Below are 25,249 nucleotides of genomic sequence, written 5' to 3' on the forward strand. Positions count from 1 at the left end.
CCTTCTGATCATGTGAGCTGGAAATTGTCGTGCCTGGAAGTGGAATCTCACGAGAAAAAGGGATAAAGATGATTAACAAGGGATTAAGACGAAGGTTAAGGTAAAAATAAACGAAATTAATGATGAACTAATAAAATATTTTAACACATTTCCCAAGGAAAGTTTTGAATTAAAAAAAAATATGAATATATATTGTGTTCTTATGCTGTTGGATTTTATTTATATAATAATTCGTTCGAGCTCCTGTCAGTGAAACGAAATCGATTTGGTAATGTTATATTCGTCCAAAACATTCGATATATGTTTGCATGGTATTTATAAACGAAATACAATAGAGTAATATGTAGAATGAATTGTAATGATAATAATATGGAATTTAAAGACCCAAACTTGGGTAGTTCATTAACCAGTGAAATGGAGGCGTAAAACGTCTGTCTCATCCCGAATTCGAACCTCAAATCTGGAGAGGGAGTATATAATTCAAAGTACATGGCTGACTTCTATCCTCGAGATAAATTTAGAATTCGATCAAGGATGTTCGGTTATAAAAAAATAATACTATGGATTTTAAAGATAATTAAGGAAAAATGAACATGGCTATAAAAGAATATAAAAGAATTTGGTAGCGTACGTAAATGGTGTGATGTAGAGGGATGGAAAGAAGTCGAAATGAAAGAAATTAAGAATTTAACGTTTGTATTCATGGAGATAAATAATTAAGAAGATTTAAATTTACGAAAATTTGAGAAAACATAATAAAATTTTTAGAATATTACCCAACTTGACTAGGTCAACTAGTGAAATGGAGATCCCGAGTTCGAATCTCAAGTTGGAAAGGGGAACATATATTCTAATCATATGGTTTTACTCATAGTCCCGAGATTAATCTGTAATTCGATTCATGACATCCGATTAAAAAAAAAAGTTTTTAAATACACGGTAAACAAGTGGCATTCCCAACGTATGTATGTATGTACTATAACTTTTTTATTTTTCCAATTTATAATTAAAATTCGTAGTTGAATTTTTTTTTCATAATTTATAAGAAGGTGGAATAATTCCCTCCATTACTGCATTCTACACTTTATTTATATTCATATATGATAAATAAATTTCCAGCCAATTCGATCATGTAAATATTTTATATACACATATATGATACTCAAATTTCTAGGCTTTTTTTATCTAATGTTTCCTATTAATTAACAAAACATTAAATTTAAGACCTTTTTTTTTTGTAAAATCTGAATTTGAGATGGATAAAATGTTTTGCATCTCTATCAACCGACACATAATTGCTCTAAGAGAATATTACTAACATATTTTTCTACCTTTATATATATATTGAGAAATAGTATGTGGTGGATAGATAGAGGAAGTCAATTCGGTCCGTTTGTTAAGAGAATTAATAATAATGGAGTGACTCGATCCGGTTTAGAATACGGACCAACCAAACCGGTTTAAACCGATGGTTAAGGCGTGGAACTTGATAACCACTTGGCACATGCACGTGAGGGGTAGATTTTTGTAATTTGAAGCAACATTATGACCCTTTCGAAATATGGCCCCACCACTTACCATAATTGCCCGTCTCGAGTCTTGATTGGTTCGTTAATTAGTTGTGTCTTGATTGTTTCCATATCTAAACCTCTTTTTTGCAATTATACAAATTTACATTTAACATTCACATATTATCTATATTTTCGAATATTTTTATATATTGTGTTATTAAAATAGAAAAATTAATAAACATTAAAAATCGTAAATTTGGAAAATTAACAATGCCCAATTTCTATCAATGCCAAATTATTTGATTTTTTTAATATATATTAATTGTATATTCTCTAAAAAAATCCTATTGAATTGATTTTTATATATGGGCAATTTGCTCATTTTTGTAGTGTGTAAATTGATTAATTTTATGGGAAGCTATATTTGTCTTTAAAATGCAAGCTCCATTTAAACATATAATTGAATTGAAAAGTATCACCACATTTAACGTGGTGGATACATTTGGAATTATTCATCTCAATCAAATAAATTAAAAACTTCACTTATGCAGGCAATGGTGTTTGTAGTAAATTCCATGCCAATGATGTTTTTAAAATAAGTTTTGTAACAAGTTCTAAATATAGAGAGGGATTTACATAATAATTCTATGATAACAAATTTTTTTTTATAATTCTAATTATTGTTTTGTAAATTGAGCTGAAATATAGTAAATCATGTAACAAAAAGTTTTCGATGTTGTTTCAAACATATAAGATTGTAGAGGGAAATGCAATTTTTGTATGAATTTTTTTTAAAAAAAGATTACTAATAGAGATTTTTTAGTTAATTTTTATAAAATATTTTAGAACAAAAGAAAACGGATATGGGGGGAATGGGTTGTTCTTCTAACATCACATGGACTGTTCCTCAATCATCTATTTTTGTTGATAATCGAATCTATTTTTTTAATTACCCATGAAAACTTCTTACCCATATATGGCCACAAATATACGCATGCACGTATATAAATGTCTGTATATGTACGTGTATTTGTACAGTTGTACATGGTGAAAATGTGTAAAATTAGTGAGCAGAAGAAAGTAAAAAAAAAAAATAAGAAAAAGAAATAAAAATGGTAACTTTTTTTTTTATCCATATGAAATCTCCCTTCTCCTCGGCAACACCCTCCGTTTTACGTGTCCCTCTTGTCCCCTTCTAACGCAAAATTTTTTTTTTTAAGAAAAAGGAATCAACGTTATTCTCTCTCTCTCTACAAAAAAAACACCATAACTTTCTCTAACTTCACTCCCTTTAACCCACATTTCCCTCACTCACACTTCTCTCTCTCTCTCTCTCTAAAAATATCTCCGGCGAGAATCCACCGGAGAACGCTGTGATTACGTCCTCATGGAGGCGGAAGCACCGGAATTCTTCCACGCGCCCGATCACTTCGCCGTCGATGATCTCTTGGTCGATTTCTCCGACCATGACGACGACGACGATGAAAACGATGTCCTTCCTGACCCCGACGCTGACGTGGCCACAGCCCTCGCCGACAGCTCCAACTCGTCCTCCTCCTCAGGCAATGGCCCCACCAACTTATCCGGCGACGTTCCCGACGGTACCAGCTTCTCCGGCGACCTCGGCGTTCCGGTAAACACAAGATGACAAAGAAATTATACAAAATTGCACTCTTTCGTTTCACTGTTTGGTAATTATTGTTGAGTTTTTGAGGATTTGAAATGTTTTTTTTTTTTTGCTTATCCTCCGGACACAGTACGATGATAACGAAAATTCGAACAAAAAAATTACAGAGATCGTAGTGTTTTCGGCTGGAAGATGGGAGAAGAGTGATTTTCTTTTTAATTTATTTTTTGAATTTCATGAGAATCTGAATTTTACTTTACTTCTCCGGAACAGAGATTGCTCTGTTTTGGCGTGGAAAAATCTGGAAAAAAATCGAGTTTTTCTTCGTGGGGTTTCATTTTTCGGTAATTATTTGTCAAATTTTGTGATAATTTGAAATGGGATTCATTAAATTTAATTTTTTTTGTTTGTCTCTCTCCGGACACAGTACGATGATATGGCGGAGCTGGAGTGGCTGTCGAGTTTCGTTGAGGAATCGTTCGCAGGCGAAGACGTTCAAAAGCTGCACCTCATCTCCGGCTTCACCAAGACCCGACCCGAATCCTCCAACCCGAACCCGAATTCCACCAACAGCTCCATTTTCACCGCCGACGTCTCCGTTCCGGCGAAGGCCCGTAGCAAACGTTCACGCGCCGCCGCCTCCAACTGGGCATCCCGCCGCCTTCTCGCCGTCGACCCTAACACGAACCCCACCGAACCCGACGACCCCTCCATGGCCGTCTTCCCTCAATCTCCTCCGCCGCCGCAGACCCAGAAAAAGTCCGGCGGTTGGTCGAGGAGGAAGGACGCCGGAGAGGGCGGCGGAGAGGAGAGGCGGTGCCTGCACTGCGCCACCGACAAGACGCCGCAGTGGAGGACTGGTCCGATGGGTCCGAAGACGCTGTGCAACGCGTGCGGAGTGAGGTACAAGTCAGGGAGGTTGGTGCCGGAGTACAGGCCGGCGGCGAGCCCGACATTTGTGCTGACGAAGCACTCCAATTCTCACCGGAAGGTTATGGAGCTCCGGCGACAGAAGGAGATGATGAGGGTCCAGCATGAGTTCTTGCATCCGACGGATGATATGATCTTTGACGTCTCATCCGACAGTGACCACTTCTTGATCCACCAGAGCATCGGCCCTGATTTCAGACAGCTGATTTGAAGCACCTTAATGTTCTCTCCTTTTTTTTTTTTTATTAAAACAATTTTCTTTTCTTTAGATCAATTTTTTTTTGCTAATTTTCATTATCATGTGTTTTTTTCCCTCTTTTTTGTGTTTCTTGGGATTTGGTAGAAATTTTTGTTGCTCTAATATGAATTGGAGTTTAGTTTTTATGTTAATCCTATTCATAACTTAATATAATGTTATATATATATATATATATATTCAATGAATTATGAGAAAAAATAGAACAAAATTTCGTCTAAAAGGGTGAAAGAAAATTAGATGAATGTTATATTTTTATCTATTGATTTATAAAATTGGCATTAAGAGTTTTGATACAAATAGAAATAGTAAAGTGAACAACTATCGGAAACCAAGCGAGTCAACAAGTAAAACTCTATCTATATGTATGTAATTCTATATATAGACACCGTGTATTATTATTATATTACTATGCATAATATCAGTTACAATTATAAAATCTATGATAAAATTAGTGACGGGAAAAAGGTAATTTGTCATAATTATTTGCAAAAAATATATTAAAAAAGGAAAATGATAATCGAACAAATGGAACTTTTTCCTGTGTGTGTCTATATAAGGTGTGGTGAAAATAATAATGAAATCTTGGTGGGATAGTGTTTTACTGTAGGTAATGTGTCACCTCATGGCCATGACCGCTTATTGTTTTGTAGCACAAGTTAATGCATTGCGCATATATACATATATACATACATATATATAATGCTGCTAGCTGTTAAACAATTTTTTTAATATATTCTGTTTTGTTTTGTTAATAATCTCTTATTTTATTTTTGATTGGAAATCTCTAATTGTATTATATAAATATGTTCGGTCCATTTTGATTTGCCATTTTTTTAATTATATTTCCAAATCAGCTACCAGTCTGTATATGTGATTGATTTCTCAGTTTCGGACAATTAACTAAAATGAAAAATGACGCAATTTTTATAATTGAATCTTATGTAAAAAGATAACTTGTAGGAAGAAACAAAAAAAAAATTATACAGAAAAATTATAGGAATTAAAAAATACTCTAAATAATATTTTCACGATCGATCAAACACAATTGCGTATATAGTTTTATAATTTATTTTATTTTTCAAGAACATGTATGTAATTTAAATTTGAAAACACGTCGTCGCAATGTTCACTTCATCCAGAAAGTGGGAAATTAACAATAGATATAGATATTACAAGTGTGGGGATATCATTTAATATCCATACCAAACCCTAACATGGTTTGAATTTTTTTAAAAAACAAAATCTATTTATATATTCTAAATTAATTAATCAATTAGTATAAGCTTAGTTTGCGGTGGTCACATGCTTCTCATGCAGATAGAGAGTTGGTCGTTTTCACTACGACAAACGTATATCAGTTCATGGATCCGTAGATGTGGACGTACCCCATACATCATCAATTACTAAATTTTATTTATTAAGAGTATCAATATTAAAAAAAATGAACAATTCATATATTTTTTTTTACTAGAATAAGTCTCATCCAAATTATCATCAAGTATATAATTTTAAAAAATTTCAACGAGAGACGTAATTACATACACGCATCCGTCCGTCGATTGTATGCAATGCTCGGTAAACTTAGTTAAATAAATAAATTTTATCATCAATATTGAAATCTAGAATAAATTAATTATTCTCGAGATAATATCAGATCGTTGATCTATATGATTATAAGTAAATTAATCGATGCATATCAGTGCAACTGTTCCCATGCACACACATATCTGTGTACATATGCATTATATATATATATATATATATATATGTATATATGCATGAGGGATCAAAGTTCCATGATCATGGTTAGTGGATCGTGTCGATTTTATCTCAACCATTTTCTACTGACAGCCCAATTAATAATTTATATAATTAAAGGTTCATTATTCTTAATTATCGTCGTTGTGATTATCATATTCCGTCAGTTGCCCTAACATGGTAACTAATGACGCTCCACTTCAAAAGCTTGAAACCAGTCAGCATCATGTGATCCCTATCTGTATGCATCTATATATAGCCGTATATCCTACTCGCGTATACACACACACACACGAATGTATGTACATATACGTATGTGTAAAGAATTAGAAACCTGATGAAGCCGAGCGAAACCATTACAATTCCAAACCGAAATATCGGTTTTATTTGGATTTAATTTTCTCATATGGGTATTACAAATGAATCCCTATAATTTTTGGAATATCATGAAATTAACCTTAATTAAGAAGAAAATCAAATTTTACAAACAGATGTATGAAGAACTTAAATTACCTCATGAGAAGGGATGGGCTGCCGTACTCGGGACAACAACACGATGGACTAACCGATCTTATCTATATAGAATGTCACGTGTCCTTTTCCCCTTTTTATTCCACGTAATGAATCAGCAAATATTTATACATATATCATATGCAATTCCGGATGCCTATAATTTATAAAAATAGAGTATCATCCAAATATAAGATTTGTTGGGTATTGGGGTGCCGTTTTGGTTTTCGGTTCGGTATTTAAAAAATTCGGTTCGAAAATGATATTTTTGGTTTTATAAAAATGGTATCAAACTAGAACCGAATGTTAAACAGTTCGGTTTAGTTTTAAGATCTTCATAGTGTTATCGTCAATTAATACCAAATAAGTACTAAACCATAACATTTAAAGATATATTGGTGGATAATTTGGATCTTGATTCGGTATTTGTCATATTTTGTTCGAAATCGGTTTATTCGGCTGTATAAAAATGTACCAAAACATTTTAAAGGAATTCTACTTGGACTCAAAATTCTATTAACAAAACACCAAAGGTCAAAACAACAACAATCATAACACCGTGTTAATCCCAAGTTTACCTCGGGTTAGCGATCGAGATAAATACCCGACATAAAATATAACTCGGCCGATGTAAATTAAGGGGGCGACTGGTTGCACCGCCGCTACCCGCAAATGGAACGGTTGCGATTTCCAGCGGTTGCAGGTGATTGAAAAACTGACTGGTTGAACGGCAACCACCCGTAACAGCAGCCAAACTTGTGTTTTCTAATCGCAGTTTCTAACTTGCGTTTTGGTAGCGGTTTCCGGCGTTTTGACAAAAAAATTAAAATATCCTCATTAAAAATTATATAAATCTCTAATATATACATATATATATATATATGATGATTTTGTTTAGTGTTATGATTTGATATTATTTTTTAGTATTATTTAAATAAAAAAATATATAATAGCATACTTTTTAGATTTAATAATGATTATTTTTTAATAATTTTTATAATAAAATTATTTTTTTACTTCAAAATAAATTAAATTGATAATATTTATATTTTAAATTTATTATTTAATTATTATAAATTTAGTAAATAATTTTTATCAAATGATACTAAAAATTTAATTAAAATTATTATAAAAAATTATTTAAAATAATATTTTTTTTATAATTTATATCAAAACGTAAGCGCAACTGTAACGAACCATTTACTTCTAATCGCACCCATCTACAATCGCTGACAACAACAACTTATCAACCAGTCGGTACTTATCATTTATAATCACTATCAAACGTTCTGATAACGTTGTCACCCGCAACCGCAACCACTGCGGTACAACCAGTCGAACCCTAACAATGTTTATGGGTTTTTTTTTTCAGATGAGGAGATTAATCAATGAGAGAGACTAAGACAAGAATGAGACAGAGATTTCATTTCTTCCGACATTAGGAACGAAGTGCCTTGTGAAAGAGGCATGGGTGGGCTGTGTCTATGTCAGACTTTGGACAAAACATGAGACAAGACAGCCTGACGTTTCTATCTTTCTCTATGCCTTTGTATGCGTCCAAAGCATTCAAACCACATACCAAACGAAAGAATTCATGGTTTATTCACTTAAAAGTATGTGAAGATGAGAAATACGGAAAAGTAAAGTACCATTGAAGAAGGGATACAGTGAATCAGATACCGATGAAATTCCCTGTCTTCTTGGCTTTCAGTCTCTCATCTTTCACCGAAGGCAGCAAAGCTCTGCAAGAGAATCTTGAAACACAGCGATACATTACCCACATGGATAAGCATATATGCTTGTTTTGACCAATTACTTTACAGAAAAAGGGTACATTACATGAACGAGGACAAGAACGGTAATCAGACATGGAACACATTCACGACGTACCAATATCAATGCATTGTTGTCTGAAAACTACTAAAGTCACCCTTTTCTTCTATCAGCCAAAAACATGACATGCTTAGTCCAAAGAAACAATAAAAAGGGTTCTTGTAGAACAATTTCCTAAACCACGAGGGAGTTGTGTTAACGGATGGAAGAATCTAGGTCTGTGGGAAAAGTTCACCACAGGGCATTATATATCGAGTTCGAGTGATCGGATTCCTGCCAGAGTCATACCGGGTAAGAGCCTCCTTTAGCAGTAGAAATCCCGAGGGCTGAAAAACTCTAGAAACACAGTTACTGGTTAATGTAACTCAGCAGAAGCAACACAAATTTTAGCATAAGAGAAGAAGATCCGTATAAATACTCTGTATTCAATGTTCTGAAACAGTATATACTGCAATGCAAAGAGAGGAATCTAAATCCCAACTCAGCTCTCCAATTGAGGCAAATCTCCTTAACGTTTCATTGTAAAAAAGACGATAAAACTGAAGAAAGATTTCAGTGAAGAGAAATTCTTGTAGGAAGAAAGACAAGAGTCTCGCTCTAATCCGACACACACCCGACACGAGCATTCATATAACAACATCAAAAAAAGAAAACAACTCCGATTACCAACAGGAAATGGCATGTGAATCCGAAAAATGTGCAAGATCAAAATAGTTAAAAAAGTTTGCTTACAGATACTAAACACAACATTTGGAGATCATCAAACTCCTGGATTTGCACAGCAGACCACGCCCTGAGACAAAGACCTCGAACAGTTCGAATCGATACCGAGGCACGAAGTCAGCCGAGCTGAAGAAACCACACTGTGCAATGGAAGCAAAGACTGAAGCGAGCCCAGACGAGCCATCGGCCTGAAGAATTGCAGACAAAACATGTTTCCCTCAAAATTCCGTCGGTCCAAATGGTACGGAAAAACGCGTTTCAAATTTAGGAAAAACCAATCAGAATCGTGGAAATGTCACGCGATATTGAATAGAGAACGGCTTACCTCGTAGATCCAACCGAAGAACGGATGCCGAAAAGTGGAGAAGCCGATTTGGACCCGATTGAAGGTTTGTTCATAGCAGATTTAAACAGAGAAGCCGCGGGTTTGGAGAAAGATCGACATCGAGAAGCCATTTTCCCCCAGAAAATGTATTCAATGGCAGAAATCGGTTTCTAGGGCTCTTTCGGAGAATTGCTGAGGTCAACCAAAGAGGGGGGGGTAGGAAGAAGCTGACCTTGTTGGCAAGATGGCATGCATTCCAGAGGTGTAACTAAGAAACCACACGACGTTCAATCCCTCAAGTACAAAATAAAAAACTTCCATTATGATGAATTATGATCTTCTTTAATTTTTATGTAATCGACTTTCTTACAAGTCTTTTCTAAATGATTGAATTACACAAACATATTTTTTAAAATTTTCTGCCGATGGTGAAAATAGTTGTGAATATAGATTTTTTAAGATATTTATTTCCTCGTTGTGTTAATATTATTCTCAAATTATAAGAAACTCACATAGAGGACCCCGTAATTCAAAAACAAAGTTTTAGGGATAAATTTATAAAACTAACAAAAATATAAGGGTCCCGTTGGAAGTTTTCCAAAGTAACTTAACTTTGCCTTCAGTGTAACGCCGTTCTTCGTTTATCTCCTCCACGTCGCCGTTATTCCTCACGTGCGTAACTCCCTTCGGACAACGAATCTCCACAAACCCGTACGAATATACACACTCACATACACATATATAGGACACATGAATATATATCCTTCAACCGCCAAAAAAAATAACGGTATTCACACAACTCCCTGCGATTTCCCCCATATAATTACAATATACATGGAATCGGTGGGATCCAATCACATCCCGCCACGTGTCAACCCGGTGTCCGACAGGATTTACCGGGCACTCCGCCACCGCATTCGTCTCCTCCACCGCCCTGACGCTGCCACGTTCCATGTCCTCGGCGCCACGTCCAACGTCTACACGGTGACGTTGGCTTCGACGCCGAGGTGCACTTGTCCGGACCGTACGGTCCCGTGCAAGCACATCCTGTTTGTCCTGATCCGTGTTCTCGGTGTCCCTCTTGACGACACGTGTCTCCGGCGCCGGAATATCCGCCCATGCTTCCTGTACCGCCTCCTCTCCGCCCCGACTCGGCCGGACTGCCTCGCCGGGTTTGCTCTCCGTCAACGGTTTCTTCAGCTCCTCTCCGCCTCCGTTTCCGACGCCGGTGACTCGGTTACGTCCACCTCCGCGGGTAAAATGGTAATTATTTTTACACATGTTTTACAAAAGAAATTGAGTTTTTTTATATAGTTGATTTTTTTTTGTTAAGAATTTTTGTTAATTTCTTAGAGCACTATCATGTTTGCGATGTTTTGAATTTGGTTCAAGTTTTCCTTGGCAAAACTAGATTGTGAAATTGAACCAACTTTTATGTGACGTATTAATATGTATACATACACAAACATACGCCATGATATACGTCTTTGTGATAGGTTGAAGAGGAAGAAAACGAGACGGGAGAAGGAGCAGCGACGTGTCCAATATGCCTAGACGAGATTAACGCCGTCAAAGTTAACGGGGAGGAGAGAGAGAAAACGGCGGTGCTGAAGTGTAGGGTATGCAAGAACAAGGTGCATGAGGAATGCATGGGGACGTGGAGGAGGAGCCGTGGACGTCGGCCGGCGAGCTGCGTCGTCTGCCGTGCCCGGTGGCGGAGCAGTAGGGCTAATTACGTGATTAGCCCTAATGACGACGGTAATCACGGCAACTGCTATCTGAATCTTGCTCCCTATATCGGCCAGGACGAGGATGTGGTCGGTACGAGCCATTGGTCTTGTGCAGGTTGAAGAATTTAATTAGTTAAGCTTAAATTTTATGTTACAAAATCATATTATAATAAGATTTCGTTGTGTACAAACTTTTATATCAATTATAGATTTAGCCCTCCATAGTTGGTTCGATTGATCGATAACATATATATATATATATATATATATATATATATTGATAACGATTTTACATATTGTCGAATGTATCACGTCGAAAAAGGTCAAACCAATTTTAATTTTTACATTATTTCATTGACCAATAAAGAAAGGAACAAATCGATATCACTCTCAATTCTTATGATAAAATTTTGATTACAAAAGAGAGGTAGACCAAAATAAATATCTAAGATTATGCATAAATTCAATACTTTGGGAGTTTTTTTTTTAATTTGTACTATATAATGGATAGATGTTGCTGTTTTCGATCAAAATCTTATTCATTAATGGTATAAATAAATCAATTCCTTCTTCTGAAGATGATTTCATATTTTTGGTCAAACGTTTAAATGTATTCTGTTCAAATCAACAGGAATTCAATTATTATTGATAATAATAGAAAATTCCATAAAAACTTCCCAATTTTAAGAATGAGAAAAGTTGTTTGACCGAATAAATTAAAATGCCATGTCAGATTTAACAAACGGTGAACTAAACGCCGGCCGGTATTTAATGGGTATAGATTTGGAATAAATTCTTTTATTTGTAAAAGCATATTTGGCAAATATTTAATTGGGAATTTTTGTGGTACGTTTCTGAAAATGGAAAAGCTTTTTTTTTTGGAATGTTTCCTAATAATAATAATAATACAAGATATAATGTATATGCGGCAATAGAAAATATTAATTTCCTTTAAATATCTAATTTTCCAAAACAAAAAAGAACAACAGTTCTCTATTATAAAGAGAGTCCCAATGGCATGAATTTCTGCAACCAATTATAAACATTTTTCTTTGGTCCGTCTCTCTCTGTTCACACAACAGTTCCAAAAAGAATGGAGAAACTCTCGATCAAGATTGCGTTCATTGCCCTCTTGGTTTCTCTCAGTGGTAAATCTATATATATCTTTTTATTCTTATATATATATATATACATATGTATATGTTTATATACGGTTTTGACAGCATGTTTTATAGAACATGAGTTTTGATGCAATTATTTTTACATTTAGTGATGACACCGATGATCGAGGGAAGAGTCATAATGGTTGAAGAATCGAGAACCAATGGGGATGAGGTGGTACTGCACCCACAGAACAAGGAGTCGTGCGAACGCCATCGAGGTTGCCACTGGGCATGCCCTCCCGTCGTTTTCTACAAATGCCATTGCTTTTGCACCGAAATTTAATTACATTGTTTTTTGTTCCCAAAATAATATTATATAAAAACAAGTGATATGTACCCTTATTTAATACTATTCTATTGGAACTATTTTATACAAAAATATAAATATTAATGAATATTCATACTATTTCGATTCTTGTTCTCTGTTCCCAAAAACACTTTTGTTATTCAGCATTTTTCTGTAAGATTAAAAACTTCCATTACGATTGTTGGTCTTCTTTAATTTTAATGCGTTAGTTTCTACAAATCTTTTCGAAGAAATATAGCAACATATTATAAAATATTTTCTGCCTATGGATATAGAATAGTTGCCAATATTGTTTTAAAATGTATCACAAATACTATAAAAGTACCGTATATATATAGATTTTAGAAGGTATTTATTTCCTCTTTATGTTCAAATTAAGAAGCTCATGCCTCATATAGAGGACCCCGTAAATGAAAACAAAGTTTAGGGATAAATTGGTAAAAATAACAAGAATATAGGGGTCCCGTTGGAAGTTTCTGATACCTTGTCCCATTGGTTACCAAAGCCCGGTTTACCAAAACCAATAGACAACCGAGTAACTTCATGTTTGAATTTATGGTAAAATTGAGGCGAGTTGATTGCCTCTCCTTTTTAAAATAGGAAACCAAACATTGAGAATCTCGGAAAATTCGTAACTTCCGTTTCCTTGGATCACGTGATTATCACGTGGCGGATACGGTGAAAACTCATATATTATGTTATGTATATGATATTATAGATTTAATTAATTTTCCCGATGAAATTCAGAGCTGACTCATGTGATCCCAGAATTCTAGAAGCGGAAATGGATTCATCTTGGTTTTATCAAAACCAGACCGAGTCTTTTTTCTGAAGCTGAAAAAATGTTGGGGTTTTATTGGAAAGAAACACTAATTACGGGGTCTTTTACAAAATACCATAAGCCATTACCGTACCTCGTGAATGTTAAAACTTAGTTTCTTCAAGAGCACAGAACTTTTGATAGTGACAACGGACACCCAATAAAAAAAAGTAAAGAAGTAGCCGTCAAGTTGGTCTTTCGTCTCTCTGTTTCTGATTCGTCTTCTTCTTCTTCTTCTTGGTTCTCCTTCTCTATCACTTGAAGAAACACAAAGAAAGATCCATCCGACATGTCTGAGGTTTCAGCTTCTTTGCTTCCTCTGTAAGTGATCTCACAACTCGAGGCGTTTCTGAAACGTTTCCCCCTGTTTTCGCCTTCCCCCCCACGTGAATCACATGACTTTCACCATAAAGTGTATATACTGTTAAAGGGTTTTGATCGATTTGCTGTGATGAAGTTTTATGTTTGTTCATCGGATAGTTGAATTCTCTTGTTCTGGGTTTTGATGATTTAATCACCCAGATGATGAACTCAGCTTCAAACAGTGGAAAATTACCTTTTTTTCTGGATTTTTCAGGAACTCCATGGATTTCTAGCACTTGAAACTCGAGTTCTTGTTGTCATCTCAGATGGATCAGACCCGGGTTTCTCGACTTCTGTGCAGAGCAGAGACCGGAAGACTTGTGCTTCTGATAGTAGTTGCGGCTTCTGCTGTGTTAGGCCTTCAGTATTCCGGCCGGCCGTACAGACAGTTCTTGAACTCGTTTCTTGTTTCAACTGGAAATGTTTCGGTTTCCGCAACGAATGAATCATCAGAAGCTCCGGAAAACGGTACACAGAAGATTACAGGTTCTGCAGTTTCGGTTCACGGGGCAGAATCCAATGATGACAGAGTTCATCCCGGAAACGCTACTTTTCTTGTAGTACAAGAAACGTTGTCTGCTTCTAAACCGTATAACAGCACAAACGTGTCGCAGAGTTTAGACCAGAAGCCTGTGAATGGATCTTTGAGACATGTTGAAGATAAGGAAGAGGCGTTTGGACGAAATGGAGGCAACGATACTGAAAGTACTCAGCTTTTTTATCGAGCTAAGGTTCCTAAAGACGGCAAGAAACAGACGAGGAGCTTCAAGAAGCCACCTTCCAAGGTCATATCGATAACCCGGATGAAAGATATGCTGCAAAAGAGGCATAGTTCCCAGAATTCGCCGGTATACAGATGATCTCACAGAGAAAGTACAGGGTTTTTTTTATGTGAAGTTTATAACTTTTCGTATGATTTCCGAATTTTATGTTCATATATAGGCACCTCGTTGGGAATCAAAAGTGGACAAAGAGCTTGAATCTGTGAAAACACAGATCAAGAATGCTCCACTTGCCGATGATGATGCCCTTTACCCGCCTCTTTACAACAATCTATCCCTCTTCAAAAGGTAAGCAAATTCTCCAGTGCACTAATCCGTAGGAAGCATGGAACTGTGTTCTGTAATGAACCCCTGATAATGATTCACAACATTGGATTTTGTCAGGAGCTACGAGCTAATGGAGAAGACGCTGAAGGTTTACATATATTCAGAAGGGGACAGGCCGATATTTCACCAGCCAGAAGCAATGATGGACGGAATATATGCGTCGGAAGGATGGTTCATGAAGCTGATGGAGAACAGCAAGAGATTCGTCACGAAAGATCCGGGAAAGGCTCATCTCTTCTACATTGCTTTCAGTTCAAGAATCCTTCAGCAGAAACTGTACGTTCGGGAATCTCATAGACGGAGAAACATGGTTCAATACCTCAGAAACTACGTCGATCTCATCAGATCAAAGTACCCTTTCTGGAACCGTACTGACGGATCCGATCACTTCTTTGCCGCTTGCCACGATTGGGTATGTACCAAAATTCTCTGCTGAAACATTCAACACTGACATGAAAACCAAATCTTTTGAGATATTCTATATGTTATGTATACATATACATAGGCTCCTGCAGAGACAAGAGGGCCATTACTGAGCTGCATAAGAGCACTCTGCAACGCCGATGTGGGGTCAGACTTCGTCATCGGAAAAGACGTTTCTCTGCCGGAGACGAAGGTATCTTCGCCGGAAAACCCTAACGACGGCGTCGGAGGAAACCGTCCCTCGAAGCGACCGATTCTGGCTTTCTTCGCCGGGAGCTTGCACGGCTACGTCCGACAGATCCTCCTCGACTACTGGACCTCGAAACCGGACCCGGACATGAAGATCCTGAACAGGGTCGATCACAAATCGTACGTTCGGTTCATGAAACGGAGCAGATACTGCGTTTGCGCAAAAGGGTACGAAGTGAACAGCCCCAGAGTGGTGGAGTCCGTACTGTACGGATGCGTGCCGGTGATAATTTCCGACAACTTCGTACCTCCGTTTCTGGAGGTTCTTGATTGGGAATCATTTGCGGTGTTCGTGCCGGAGAAGGAGATTCCTAATCTGAAGAAGATACTTTCGAAGATTCCTAAGAGGAAGTATGTGGAGATGCAGAGGAGGGTGTTGATGGTTCAAAAGCATTTTATGTGGCATGACCATGAACCGGTTCGGTATGATCTGTTCCATATGATTCTCCACTCGGTTTGGTATAACCGGGTCTTTCAGACTCGCTAGTCAGATTAGATCTTGATTTGGTCATTATTTTTTTTTCCTTTTTTAGTTTTCATTTCTTTGAATGTGTACTTAATATTTGGCAGAGAAAATGGTACATTAAAATTAATATATAATTAGTTAAGAAAATTCTTAGACTGCTAGCAGAAAAATCATGGACGATTTATTGTATAAATATTTTAATGATTACGTGCTTGTTTTTTCCCCTCTCATGTCAAATAAAAACTATTCAAAACTGTAATAATGTACGTGGTGTCAGCTAATCCAAAATTTATTTTACATAAGCCAAAAAAACAAAATCTGGTTAGGAGATAAACCGGAAAACAAACCGATTGGTACGAGATAACCCCCCAAGGATATAATGGTCTTTTGATATAAGGTGTATGGTACACGAGACCGCAGGAGATCTTTAAAGTACCGTTAAAACGGCAAATTTACCGGCTAAAAAGTACACGCGATTAGTAGTAGTTCTTCTCATCTACATTTTTTATTTTTTTTCTTTTACTTTTTTTCCCTTTCTCCAACAACCAACCGAATTCTTCATTACATAAACGAAAAAGCGGCAAGAGTTCATCGCAAGTTGCTTGTTTTATTGATCTTTTTTTGTCTTCGATCACAAGAAAATTGTCGAATACCAAACTGAATTCAGAGAAAGATTCTAGGTTTCCATGGCCACAGAGATGAAACCCGGCGTAGTTAAGCGTGAAAACGGTGATGGGTCTTCTCATCGAAAGATCGATCCTTCTGTTAAAGACAAGAAGAAGATCGAGAGCTCGAGTAGGCAGAACATGACTGAAACCAAACCCAGATCTTCTGTCTCCATCATCTCGGCGAAATCTGAGGTACAGATCTTTCGCATCTCTCTGCGTTTCGGATTCATTGAGTTCCTGGGTTTGGGTCGGAGAGGAGGAAAAACAAGAACATGTGATTGGGATTTCTGGATTTTGATCAAACAGATGAGACAAGATCATGTAATTTAGGTTTCTGGGTATTGATCGAATGAACAAAGTTTGAATTTTTGGCCTGGAAGTTCGCCGAATTAGGGCTTCTGTGAAATTTCCTCTTGTTTTAGTTTTTAGATCAATCAAATCATCTCCATCTTTCGGAATCTTGGTCTGATTAAGGCCTCAGTGATGAATCAAAGAATTGGGTTCATAGTTAATTTTGGTTAGTTTCTATATCTGTATAAATATATATATATGGTAATTGCAGATCCCTTTTGGGCACAGTGATTTCTGTGTTGAGCATTTTGATGAGTTAGAATTTCACCAATTACTCAGATCATGAACTGTGTGTGATATGTTCTTCTGCAAAATTTTGTGAAGGCAAAGTCGAAGACGACGATAACTTCACCAAAATCCGCCGTGACAACGAAGACGACGACGACAACAACAGCAACTTCATCGTCTAATACAAAGGTTAAAGCCAAGAGGGAGAAGAAGGTCTATTCATTGCCTGGCCAGAAATACGATGTTCCTGAAGAGGTTATTGTCCTGAGCTGAATCTGTTTCCACTTGTCTGTGTTTTTCGTTTGTCTGTCGTGTTCTTGATCCTCGGTCTATGTTTCGGGATTTGCAGAGAGAGCCCCTGAGGATCTTCTACGAGTCATTATCGAAACAGATTCCCGGAAGCGAAATGGCAGAGTTCTGGTAAGCTTGTTTACATGTTCCGCCGGAGAAATCGCCCGGTGACTAGTTACAGTTAACCAGTACTGCATTGCTTAAAACTTCTGGGAATTTTCGTACATTTTCTCCCCCGGGCCATACAGAAAATGTCGTGATCAAGTGAGACCCCCGAACAAAAGCATCGTCCTCATGCCGTTACAACCTCGAATTTGATTTTTTTTACTCACCCAAGATTCTTCTGGAACAGACGTTTTCCTATTCTTGTTGTTCTTTCTCTGTTCTAAGTTTGAATCTGAATGAATGATTTCTTGCAAGCCCGAGGGTAGTTTTAAATAGCATATATCGAAATCGAAACGAAACAAGTATCTTTCATACTAGGTTTCCACTTACTGTCTTAAACCTCTTTGAATTGCCACTAAACTTGGAACATTGGTCCCTGGTCTTCGCTGTGTAGGCTAATGGAGCACGGAATGCTATCCCCCGAAAGGGCAAAGAGAGCGTACGAGAAGAAGCAGAGAAAGCAGAAGCAAATACGAATGGGAACCCCCATTAAGCCTCCGCCGACATCTTCTAGCAAACCCGGGATTTCACATAAGACATCGGTATCCAAGAGCAATCTAGACGCCCGAACAAAGAAGAAACTCATAGTCGATGATGATGATGACTTCATTCTTAGTCCGAAAAGAAGGAAAGTATAAATTATAAAGCCGAGAATATCCGAAGAAGGATCATTTTAGTTCTTGATGTTCGTTGAATAAGCGATAAAAGATGGCATCTCGGATTTCTTACAATGTTTTGCTAAGATAAGAATGATACTAAGTATCACCTTTCTTTCATCAAGCATTTCCTAAGAACCTGTAATCCGGTTCACCAGTTTGTAAGACCTGAGAAGGCTTAACCGGTCTGAAAATCCAACCGAACCGAACGGTGATCTTAACCAATTCCGAAACAGATATGTTAACAGATTCAAGAAAATTGCCTTTCATGTTTACCACAGCAGCCGCAGAAGCAGAACCGATCTGTTGTAATGAACCATGAACCAAACTAAACCATTCCGGTTAACAGATCGGTTTGTTAAAACGACCCCGGTTAACAGGGCCGTTTCTTGACCACAAACACTCTGTGATTGAAGGAGCAATCGCATGTGACAAACAAGAAGCAGAACTCAAGCTGCAAGATTCAGAGACCAATCACAGCCTCTAGATTTTTTCTCGGATTTATTTTTATATACTATTTATAAGTATTTTATATGTATATATGAAAGAAAAATATAAAGGGGAGAGAAGGCAGAAAATAAAGGAAGACGGTGATTTTTGATTTGATGTACTTTGGAGTCAGAGGACATGTTTTTCTTTTGTATGTTTTGTCTGTCTCTTACACATCCCTATGTTTTCCAACTCTTCATTATTTCACTTCCTCACACATATACATATACATGTATATATGTGTGTGATGTGACATTACATTTTAAGGTTAAAAACACATCATAAAGCCGCGGTAATTTCATTTACTTCATCCGTATATTCAGTATGAGAAATTAATGTGTCAACTTGCATGGAATTTACGTAGTCGTCATATGTGTGCTATTTTGTAAATAATCATTAAGCTCTGTGATTAAATACTTTTCAGGTTTTGAAAACGTATTCATGTTTGTTGACATTTCTTACAAAGAAAATTTTTAAATTCTGAATTTAAAAACAGAAGAATTCTGAAAACGGCGAAATAAAAAAAAGTAACAAAAAAAATATTTTTTACTAACTTTTCAGAATATAAGAATAGAATTGTTAAGAAGTTTAACATGCTTAATAACTAGAAACATAACAAATAGCATTGATATTTATATATGCATATATATTTAAAATTTATGATGTCTAAATTTTGAAATAACAATTATGGGTATATAACTTATGTTGGGACTCATTGGATTCGTTTAAACGTGAATATGTTATATGGCCACAATTAATTATGTAAGATAGTATATGCATATCAAATGTGTATATATATATATATATATGTATAAATATTTAATGCTGTTAAATATCAAGGTCCAGTCTTATTAAATGATTCAAAAAGTCAAATAAATGAATAATTAAGTGGTTTTGAGCATACAATTTAAAAAAAAATAACATAACTTGTAGTAAATTACCATATATATATTTGTAATAAAAATAGAAGTTTATAACCAAAACAATACAAACCTCTTGGTTTTGCTCTTCATTTAGATTCACCTTATTTATTACCCGTTTAGTCATAAGTGAAAAAAGGTATTATTATCTGAATTAATTTAATTCTTATTTGGTAGATACTTAAATACACACCATGATTTACAACCCTTAGATTCCAATAAAATCTATATTTGAGAGTATTTGATATGTTCGTCCGGAAAAAAAAATCAAGATAATGCATTTTTCTTTTGTTTGTCTAATTTTAATAATCTAAAGTCAAAATAAATCAAGATAATGTATCTGCAGAGACTTCGGAGGCTTTGACATATATATATATATATATATATATACACGTATTTATATATGAGCAGACCGAATGCAGGATTCATTGAACAAAAATGAATTTATTCATTGGTTTATCTTATCGAGAAATACACCGTCTATTGAATTTGTTTGTATATTATATAAACCATGCAGACTAGCAACACACTTGGAAATAATTCACTTGTACTGTTACAAATTACATTCATACACACATATATGTGTATATGTATGTTAGCACCATAACATTGCTAGGATATGAGACATACATACATATTTATATATGTGGGTGTATGTGGGCGTGTATATATGTATGCAACTCAAATATGTGTTTTGGATTTGAGTAGGTCCAAAACGACAACCACAAACGCGTTTGGGTGACCACACGCCATAGGCTAATTATCATGTACCGTAAATATCACATCGTCTGTCCTACTTTTCGAGGTGTCTTGGACCGGCTTTATAGTTTATACATATATATATATATATATATATATATATATATATATATATATATATATATATATTTATTTGATTTATACATTTATTCCCGCCCCAAAAAAAATAGAATATTTATTTTCACCTTGTAAAGCCACGCCACGTTTAACAACTTCTTCTCAATTCTATTACATGTTATTATAAATAAATATTCCAAATCCATTTTTTATTCAAAATCCCTTCTTAAATTGAACCCTGTAACAATCCGGTATTTAAGCATTTCCATGAAATATAATATTTATCAACATCGACTTATGTATAAACGCTAAACTGTGTTAATATCGATAATTTGATTGAAAACATATTTTTTAAAATATTTTCTTAATAAAAAACGAATTTAAATTGAAAATATATGACATAAAACTGAATATATATAATTTTTAAAACTAAAAAAAAAACAAATCCAAAAAATAATCAAATCGAACCTCAAAATAGCTAACCCTAATGTTATATATCTTTAACCCTATTATTATAGATAAAACATTATGATTTATCATGGCTAATAATAATAATAAAAAAAGGGCCAGGAAAAAAAAAAGTCTCATTCGAAAAGGCATATTTTGTACCTTTTAATCTTTTGTAGCCTTTCTATGCATATGAATATAAGAACCACATTATATGTTGAAATTTAGTTTCTGCTGCCTAAAAGAAATCTTTTTGTTTCCTCTTTTCTCCAAGTGGGGTTTCTTCATTTATTAATAATTTAATACACATATATATAATGTCTATATATGTATGACACAGTGATCCTATATATATGTCGTACCATACATATATTTATATATACTCCAAGAAATTGAGGCCACATATTTCATATTAGGGTTTGTGTGTCATATTTGTGTGATGACTCGTATTATATATATGTGGTGTATATGTGTCTACATCTGCACTTGTTGTATAGATCTCATGACCAGCATATATACATTCACATACACATGATTTTCCGATGACATCCGAGACCACGTAACGTGATCATATACGATTACATGGAAAAATAAAGCCTCATTTTTAGCACATGATCAAATGATCCATATATATAGGCATTGTAGAGTGATTTTTTATTTTATATATATCACCATGTTTTGATATTTACTCGAATACATATAGTTTATTATGTATTATTTTTCATTATGTAGTTTATACATACATATCCGTCTTTTGTTTAACATCTCGGTTCGAGTGCTGAACATTATGTAATATTTTTTCATGTTACATGCATGGCAAGTAATGTGCTGGTGTGTTTGTGTGCGTGCACACGTGTACGTGTATCGGAACGTAAGGGTATTATCGTAAAATAATACATATTCCATATTATTCCCTCGTATATACATATACACTACAAAGAAATTGAGACGGATGCTCGTTGAATCGGTGGTTTTATATGGGATTCGATTCTATATTAGTTTATTTGACTTATTTATCAACCCTTAAATATTAATTTATGTTTCACTAGTTAAGGGCTTTGCACATATAATAATATCATAAAAAATACAGATTTTTTATTTATTTATTAATTACAACTTTATATTATGAAAAAACTAAAACCCGTCAACGTGAAAACTATAATACACTTCAATTCGCCTAATATATGTTTGCACAAAAAGCGATGATGTTTTATTTCATACACACATATGAGCTTGATTTGTGAAATACAAACCAAGTACGAACGTAACCCAACCAAACAGGTCATTATATATTTCAATTCATCTAACATAATCTAATCAAGTAATTGGTAACAAACTAAGTTTGGATGACCTAGTGGTAAGATTCTTATCCGGGGTTCAAATCTAAGTATTGAGAGGGATATTCACCTCGACTCCCTCGATCTTTTAGAAGGTGTGGTTGGGTCAAAGGCATGGTGAACTTCCGAATTATAAAAATAAATGGTAAAAAAGATAAAATTGTAAACGGAAAAAAATATATATTATATGTATCATTCAGTCTCACGCAGTAATAATGCTTGCAAAATTCAGCAACTAAATTATTTTCCACAATTATAGCATATATTCAATGATACGTTATATCCAATAAATAAATGGCATTGCGAATTCATTGTTTTTTTTACATTTTTTCTCTTTTTAATATTTATGTATTTATTTGCTGGCATTCGTGCATTCCTAAGTTCGGGACCGAGTCTCACCAAATGCGATCCATTAAATTTTATATAAAAAAAAAGTAGTAAATAAATTGCATAAATATGTAAGATTTATTCCATAGGCAGTCGAGGGAGACATTTGCAGATAGATACATTGTTTCTCCGAACCTGATCAAGATTCACATGAGTTATCATCTTACAAGGACATCACAGAGCATGCATACGCCATACATGTGTCTGTAGACATTCATCCATGTATGTAAATGCGTGTGAGTGTGTGTATATATAATATATACAAATATTATACATAAAAGTTATGGTAGTGACGAACATGATGATGATGCATCGAGAAGAAGGTCAGGATAAGGGATAATTAAACAGTGAAATAGAGGTGAAAATTTCCTCATCGCAAACCATCGTCTCTTTCTTTTTTTTTTTCAAGAAAAGTTATAAAATCTAGAAATGGACTAATTAATCATTATAACCACATAAAATCTCAAAACTCACCGTTATTTGTATCAAATAATAAAATTCTTTTTTGTCGGCAATGAATTATAATTACCGTCCATTTTGCGTATGTGAATTGAAAGAGATTAATTCTTAATCTTCAACAAAAGAATCTGTTTTTCTTTTTCTAAATCCAAACATATATAATAAATTGTATAATAAATACAAAACTTTCAGTGGGTCCTTTTATTTTTTTTTATTTTTTGGGTATTTTCTTCTTTATTTCAGTAGTCTCTTGGCAATGTGTTGTTGATATAAATTTATATATGTCTCACCCCACCACTCCCACCCCCTCACAATTGGCACATATTATAAATGTTTTTGTGTAATTGAGAAATGATGAACAAATAAGAAACATTTCCATTTTCCTCAAAGTTTCTCACTTTCCTCATTCGGTCCGAATACAACAAGAGATCTGTCGAATTCTCAATCTCTTTTTTATATCTTTCCACCAAAAGTTCTTTCCTTTCTTGCATATATCCATTGATCCAACGTGTGTGTGTGTATATATATATGTCCAAATCGTGTTAGACGTTGGTTTTGCTCTGAGACACAATGGTGGTTTCTCCGAGCTCGGATTATGGCGATCGTACGGCCGAGAACTCGACGACTCACCAACTCGCCCACAAGTCGGGTCACGACTCGGCGAGTGAGGAGGGGAAGAAAACCGGGTTGGAGAAGGGGAAACGGGTCAGGGACTCGGGCAAGCACCCGGTTTACCGAGGTGTCCGAATGAGGACGTGGGGCAAGTGGGTGTCCGAGATCCGTGAGCCTCGGAAGAAGTCGAGAATATGGCTCGGCACTTTTCCGAATCCGGAGATGGCGGCGCGTGCACACGACGCGGCGGCGATAAGCATCAAGGGTGCCTCCGCCGTGCTTAACTTTCCGGACCTCTCCGGATCTTTGCCCCGACCCGTTTCGCTTAACCCGCGGGACGTTCAGGCCGCCGCTCTAAAAGCCGCTCACATGGAAACGACATCGTCCTCCACTTCTCCGACGTCGTTTTCGTCCTCTCAGTCGTCTTCTTCGTTGGAGTCTCTCGTTTCGGCGATTGACCTGTCTTCTTCGTCGTCGGGAACCGGGTCAGAGGATCTCGGGGAGATCGTGGAGCTGCCGAGTCTTGGAGCGAGTTACGACGGCTTGGCTCAACTCGGGGGTGAGTTCGTGTTCTCTGAGTCGGTTGATTTCTGGGTGTATCCTCCACCGTGGATGCAGAGCTCGGAGGGAGAATACGGGTACGTTAATGGCGGAATGCCCTTGAACCCTGGTTTCGACGGAGTCTTGTCATCATGGGATCTCTAACGCCGTCTTTAATGATTACTGTAATAATGTGAAAGAGTTATTGTGTGATTATTGTTAATCTTGTACTTAATCACTTTTTCTAAACCCTTTTACTCTTTGTGATTTTTTTTTTTTTTGATAAAAGGGTTGTCTTTTATTTTGTTTGTGAGCTCCATGAATACGTGTACAGAACTGTATTAATGGGGCAATTGCAAAAATACCCTTAAATGTCGATTTCACTTACAGCCCATACCCTCGCACAGTAACAAAAAAACGACAACATCAAATATACCCTTATAAATGTAGAATCTCTATAATACCCTTCCTTTATTTATATAATATTATAATAATATACTAAAATAAATAAAATATAGATCTACTTTTTACTCATTTTCTCTCTCCTCTTTATCGTTGTCTCCCGCCATACATCGCATTCTCTCTCTTCGAGTTTTTCTTCTTCTCTCTCTTGAATATCTCTTCTCCAGCGCGATTTTTTGGTAAATTTGCTGCAAGAAACAAGTGAAATCTCAAAAAACTCATCCAATAAACGTAGATGTAGTGGTATTGCCGCTTATAGTGGAAGAAAAACGAGTAAGTGGAAGGTTTAAACAAAACCGATTTTCTGGACTTGGT

At 35.7% G+C, this 25,249-nt stretch overlaps 6 protein-coding genes across 12 annotated transcripts; 5 read left to right on the forward strand and 1 right to left on the reverse strand.

The window, feature by feature from the left end:
• The first annotated feature begins 2,757 nt into the window (after positions 1-2,757).
• On the forward strand, positions 2,758-4,452 carry LOC104799191 (GATA transcription factor 12). Its single transcript, XM_010521580.2, has 2 exons — positions 2,758-3,144; positions 3,566-4,452. The coding sequence occupies exons 1-2, from the start codon at positions 2,899-2,901 to the stop codon at positions 4,277-4,279; spliced, it is 960 nt and encodes a 319-aa protein (XP_010519882.1). The 5' UTR covers positions 2,758-2,898; the 3' UTR covers positions 4,280-4,452.
• A 3,542-nt stretch (positions 4,453-7,994) lies between these two features.
• Positions 7,995-9,678, reverse strand: LOC104799192. Of its 7 annotated transcripts, none has more exons than XR_769539.1 (4): positions 9,477-9,678; positions 9,161-9,339; positions 8,717-8,754; positions 7,995-8,337 (listed from the first exon to the last, which is right to left on the reverse strand). XR_769539.1 is itself a non-coding variant. In XM_010521584.1 (3 exons), the coding sequence occupies exons 1-2, from the start codon at positions 9,605-9,607 to the stop codon at positions 9,189-9,191; spliced, it is 282 nt and encodes a 93-aa protein (XP_010519886.1). In that variant the 5' UTR covers positions 9,608-9,678; the 3' UTR covers positions 7,995-8,349; positions 9,161-9,188. The 7 variants fall into 7 exon arrangements, 3 of the variants coding, with proteins under 3 accessions (XP_010519886.1, XP_010519885.1, XP_010519884.1); XR_769538.1 differs by having other exon boundaries at positions 7,995-8,349; XR_769537.1 differs by having other exon boundaries at positions 8,717-8,764.
• A 581-nt stretch (positions 9,679-10,259) lies between these two features.
• Positions 10,260-11,341, forward strand: LOC104799702 (mitogen-activated protein kinase kinase kinase 1). The gene is made up of 2 exons (XM_010522342.2): positions 10,260-10,739; positions 10,973-11,341. The coding sequence occupies exons 1-2, from the start codon at positions 10,311-10,313 to the stop codon at positions 11,324-11,326; spliced, it is 783 nt and encodes a 260-aa protein (XP_010520644.1). The 5' UTR covers positions 10,260-10,310; the 3' UTR covers positions 11,327-11,341.
• A 2,325-nt stretch (positions 11,342-13,666) lies between these two features.
• LOC104799193 (probable glycosyltransferase At5g03795) lies at positions 13,667-16,252 on the forward strand. The gene is made up of 5 exons (XM_010521585.1): positions 13,667-13,817; positions 14,074-14,707; positions 14,802-14,929; positions 15,026-15,380; positions 15,474-16,252. The coding sequence occupies exons 2-5, from the start codon at positions 14,126-14,128 to the stop codon at positions 16,125-16,127; spliced, it is 1,719 nt and encodes a 572-aa protein (XP_010519887.1). The 5' UTR covers positions 13,667-13,817; positions 14,074-14,125; the 3' UTR covers positions 16,128-16,252.
• Positions 16,253-16,620: 368 nt separating this feature from the next.
• LOC104799194 lies at positions 16,621-18,706 on the forward strand. The gene is made up of 4 exons (XM_010521586.1): positions 16,621-16,966; positions 17,450-17,608; positions 17,703-17,773; positions 18,204-18,706. The coding sequence occupies exons 1-4, from the start codon at positions 16,793-16,795 to the stop codon at positions 18,445-18,447; spliced, it is 648 nt and encodes a 215-aa protein (XP_010519888.1). The 5' UTR covers positions 16,621-16,792; the 3' UTR covers positions 18,448-18,706.
• A 4,931-nt stretch (positions 18,707-23,637) lies between these two features.
• LOC104799195 (ethylene-responsive transcription factor TINY) lies at positions 23,638-24,857 on the forward strand. The gene has a single exon (XM_010521587.1). The coding sequence runs from the start codon at positions 23,891-23,893 to the stop codon at positions 24,635-24,637; it is 747 nt and encodes a 248-aa protein (XP_010519889.1). The 5' UTR covers positions 23,638-23,890; the 3' UTR covers positions 24,638-24,857.
• The last annotated feature ends 392 nt before the right edge of the window (positions 24,858-25,249 follow it).

Source organism: Tarenaya hassleriana, unplaced genomic scaffold, assembly GCF_000463585.1.
Source record: "Tarenaya hassleriana unplaced genomic scaffold, ASM46358v1 Cleome6, whole genome shotgun sequence".
Classification (NCBI taxonomy): domain Eukaryota; kingdom Viridiplantae; phylum Streptophyta; class Magnoliopsida; order Brassicales; family Cleomaceae; genus Tarenaya; species Tarenaya hassleriana.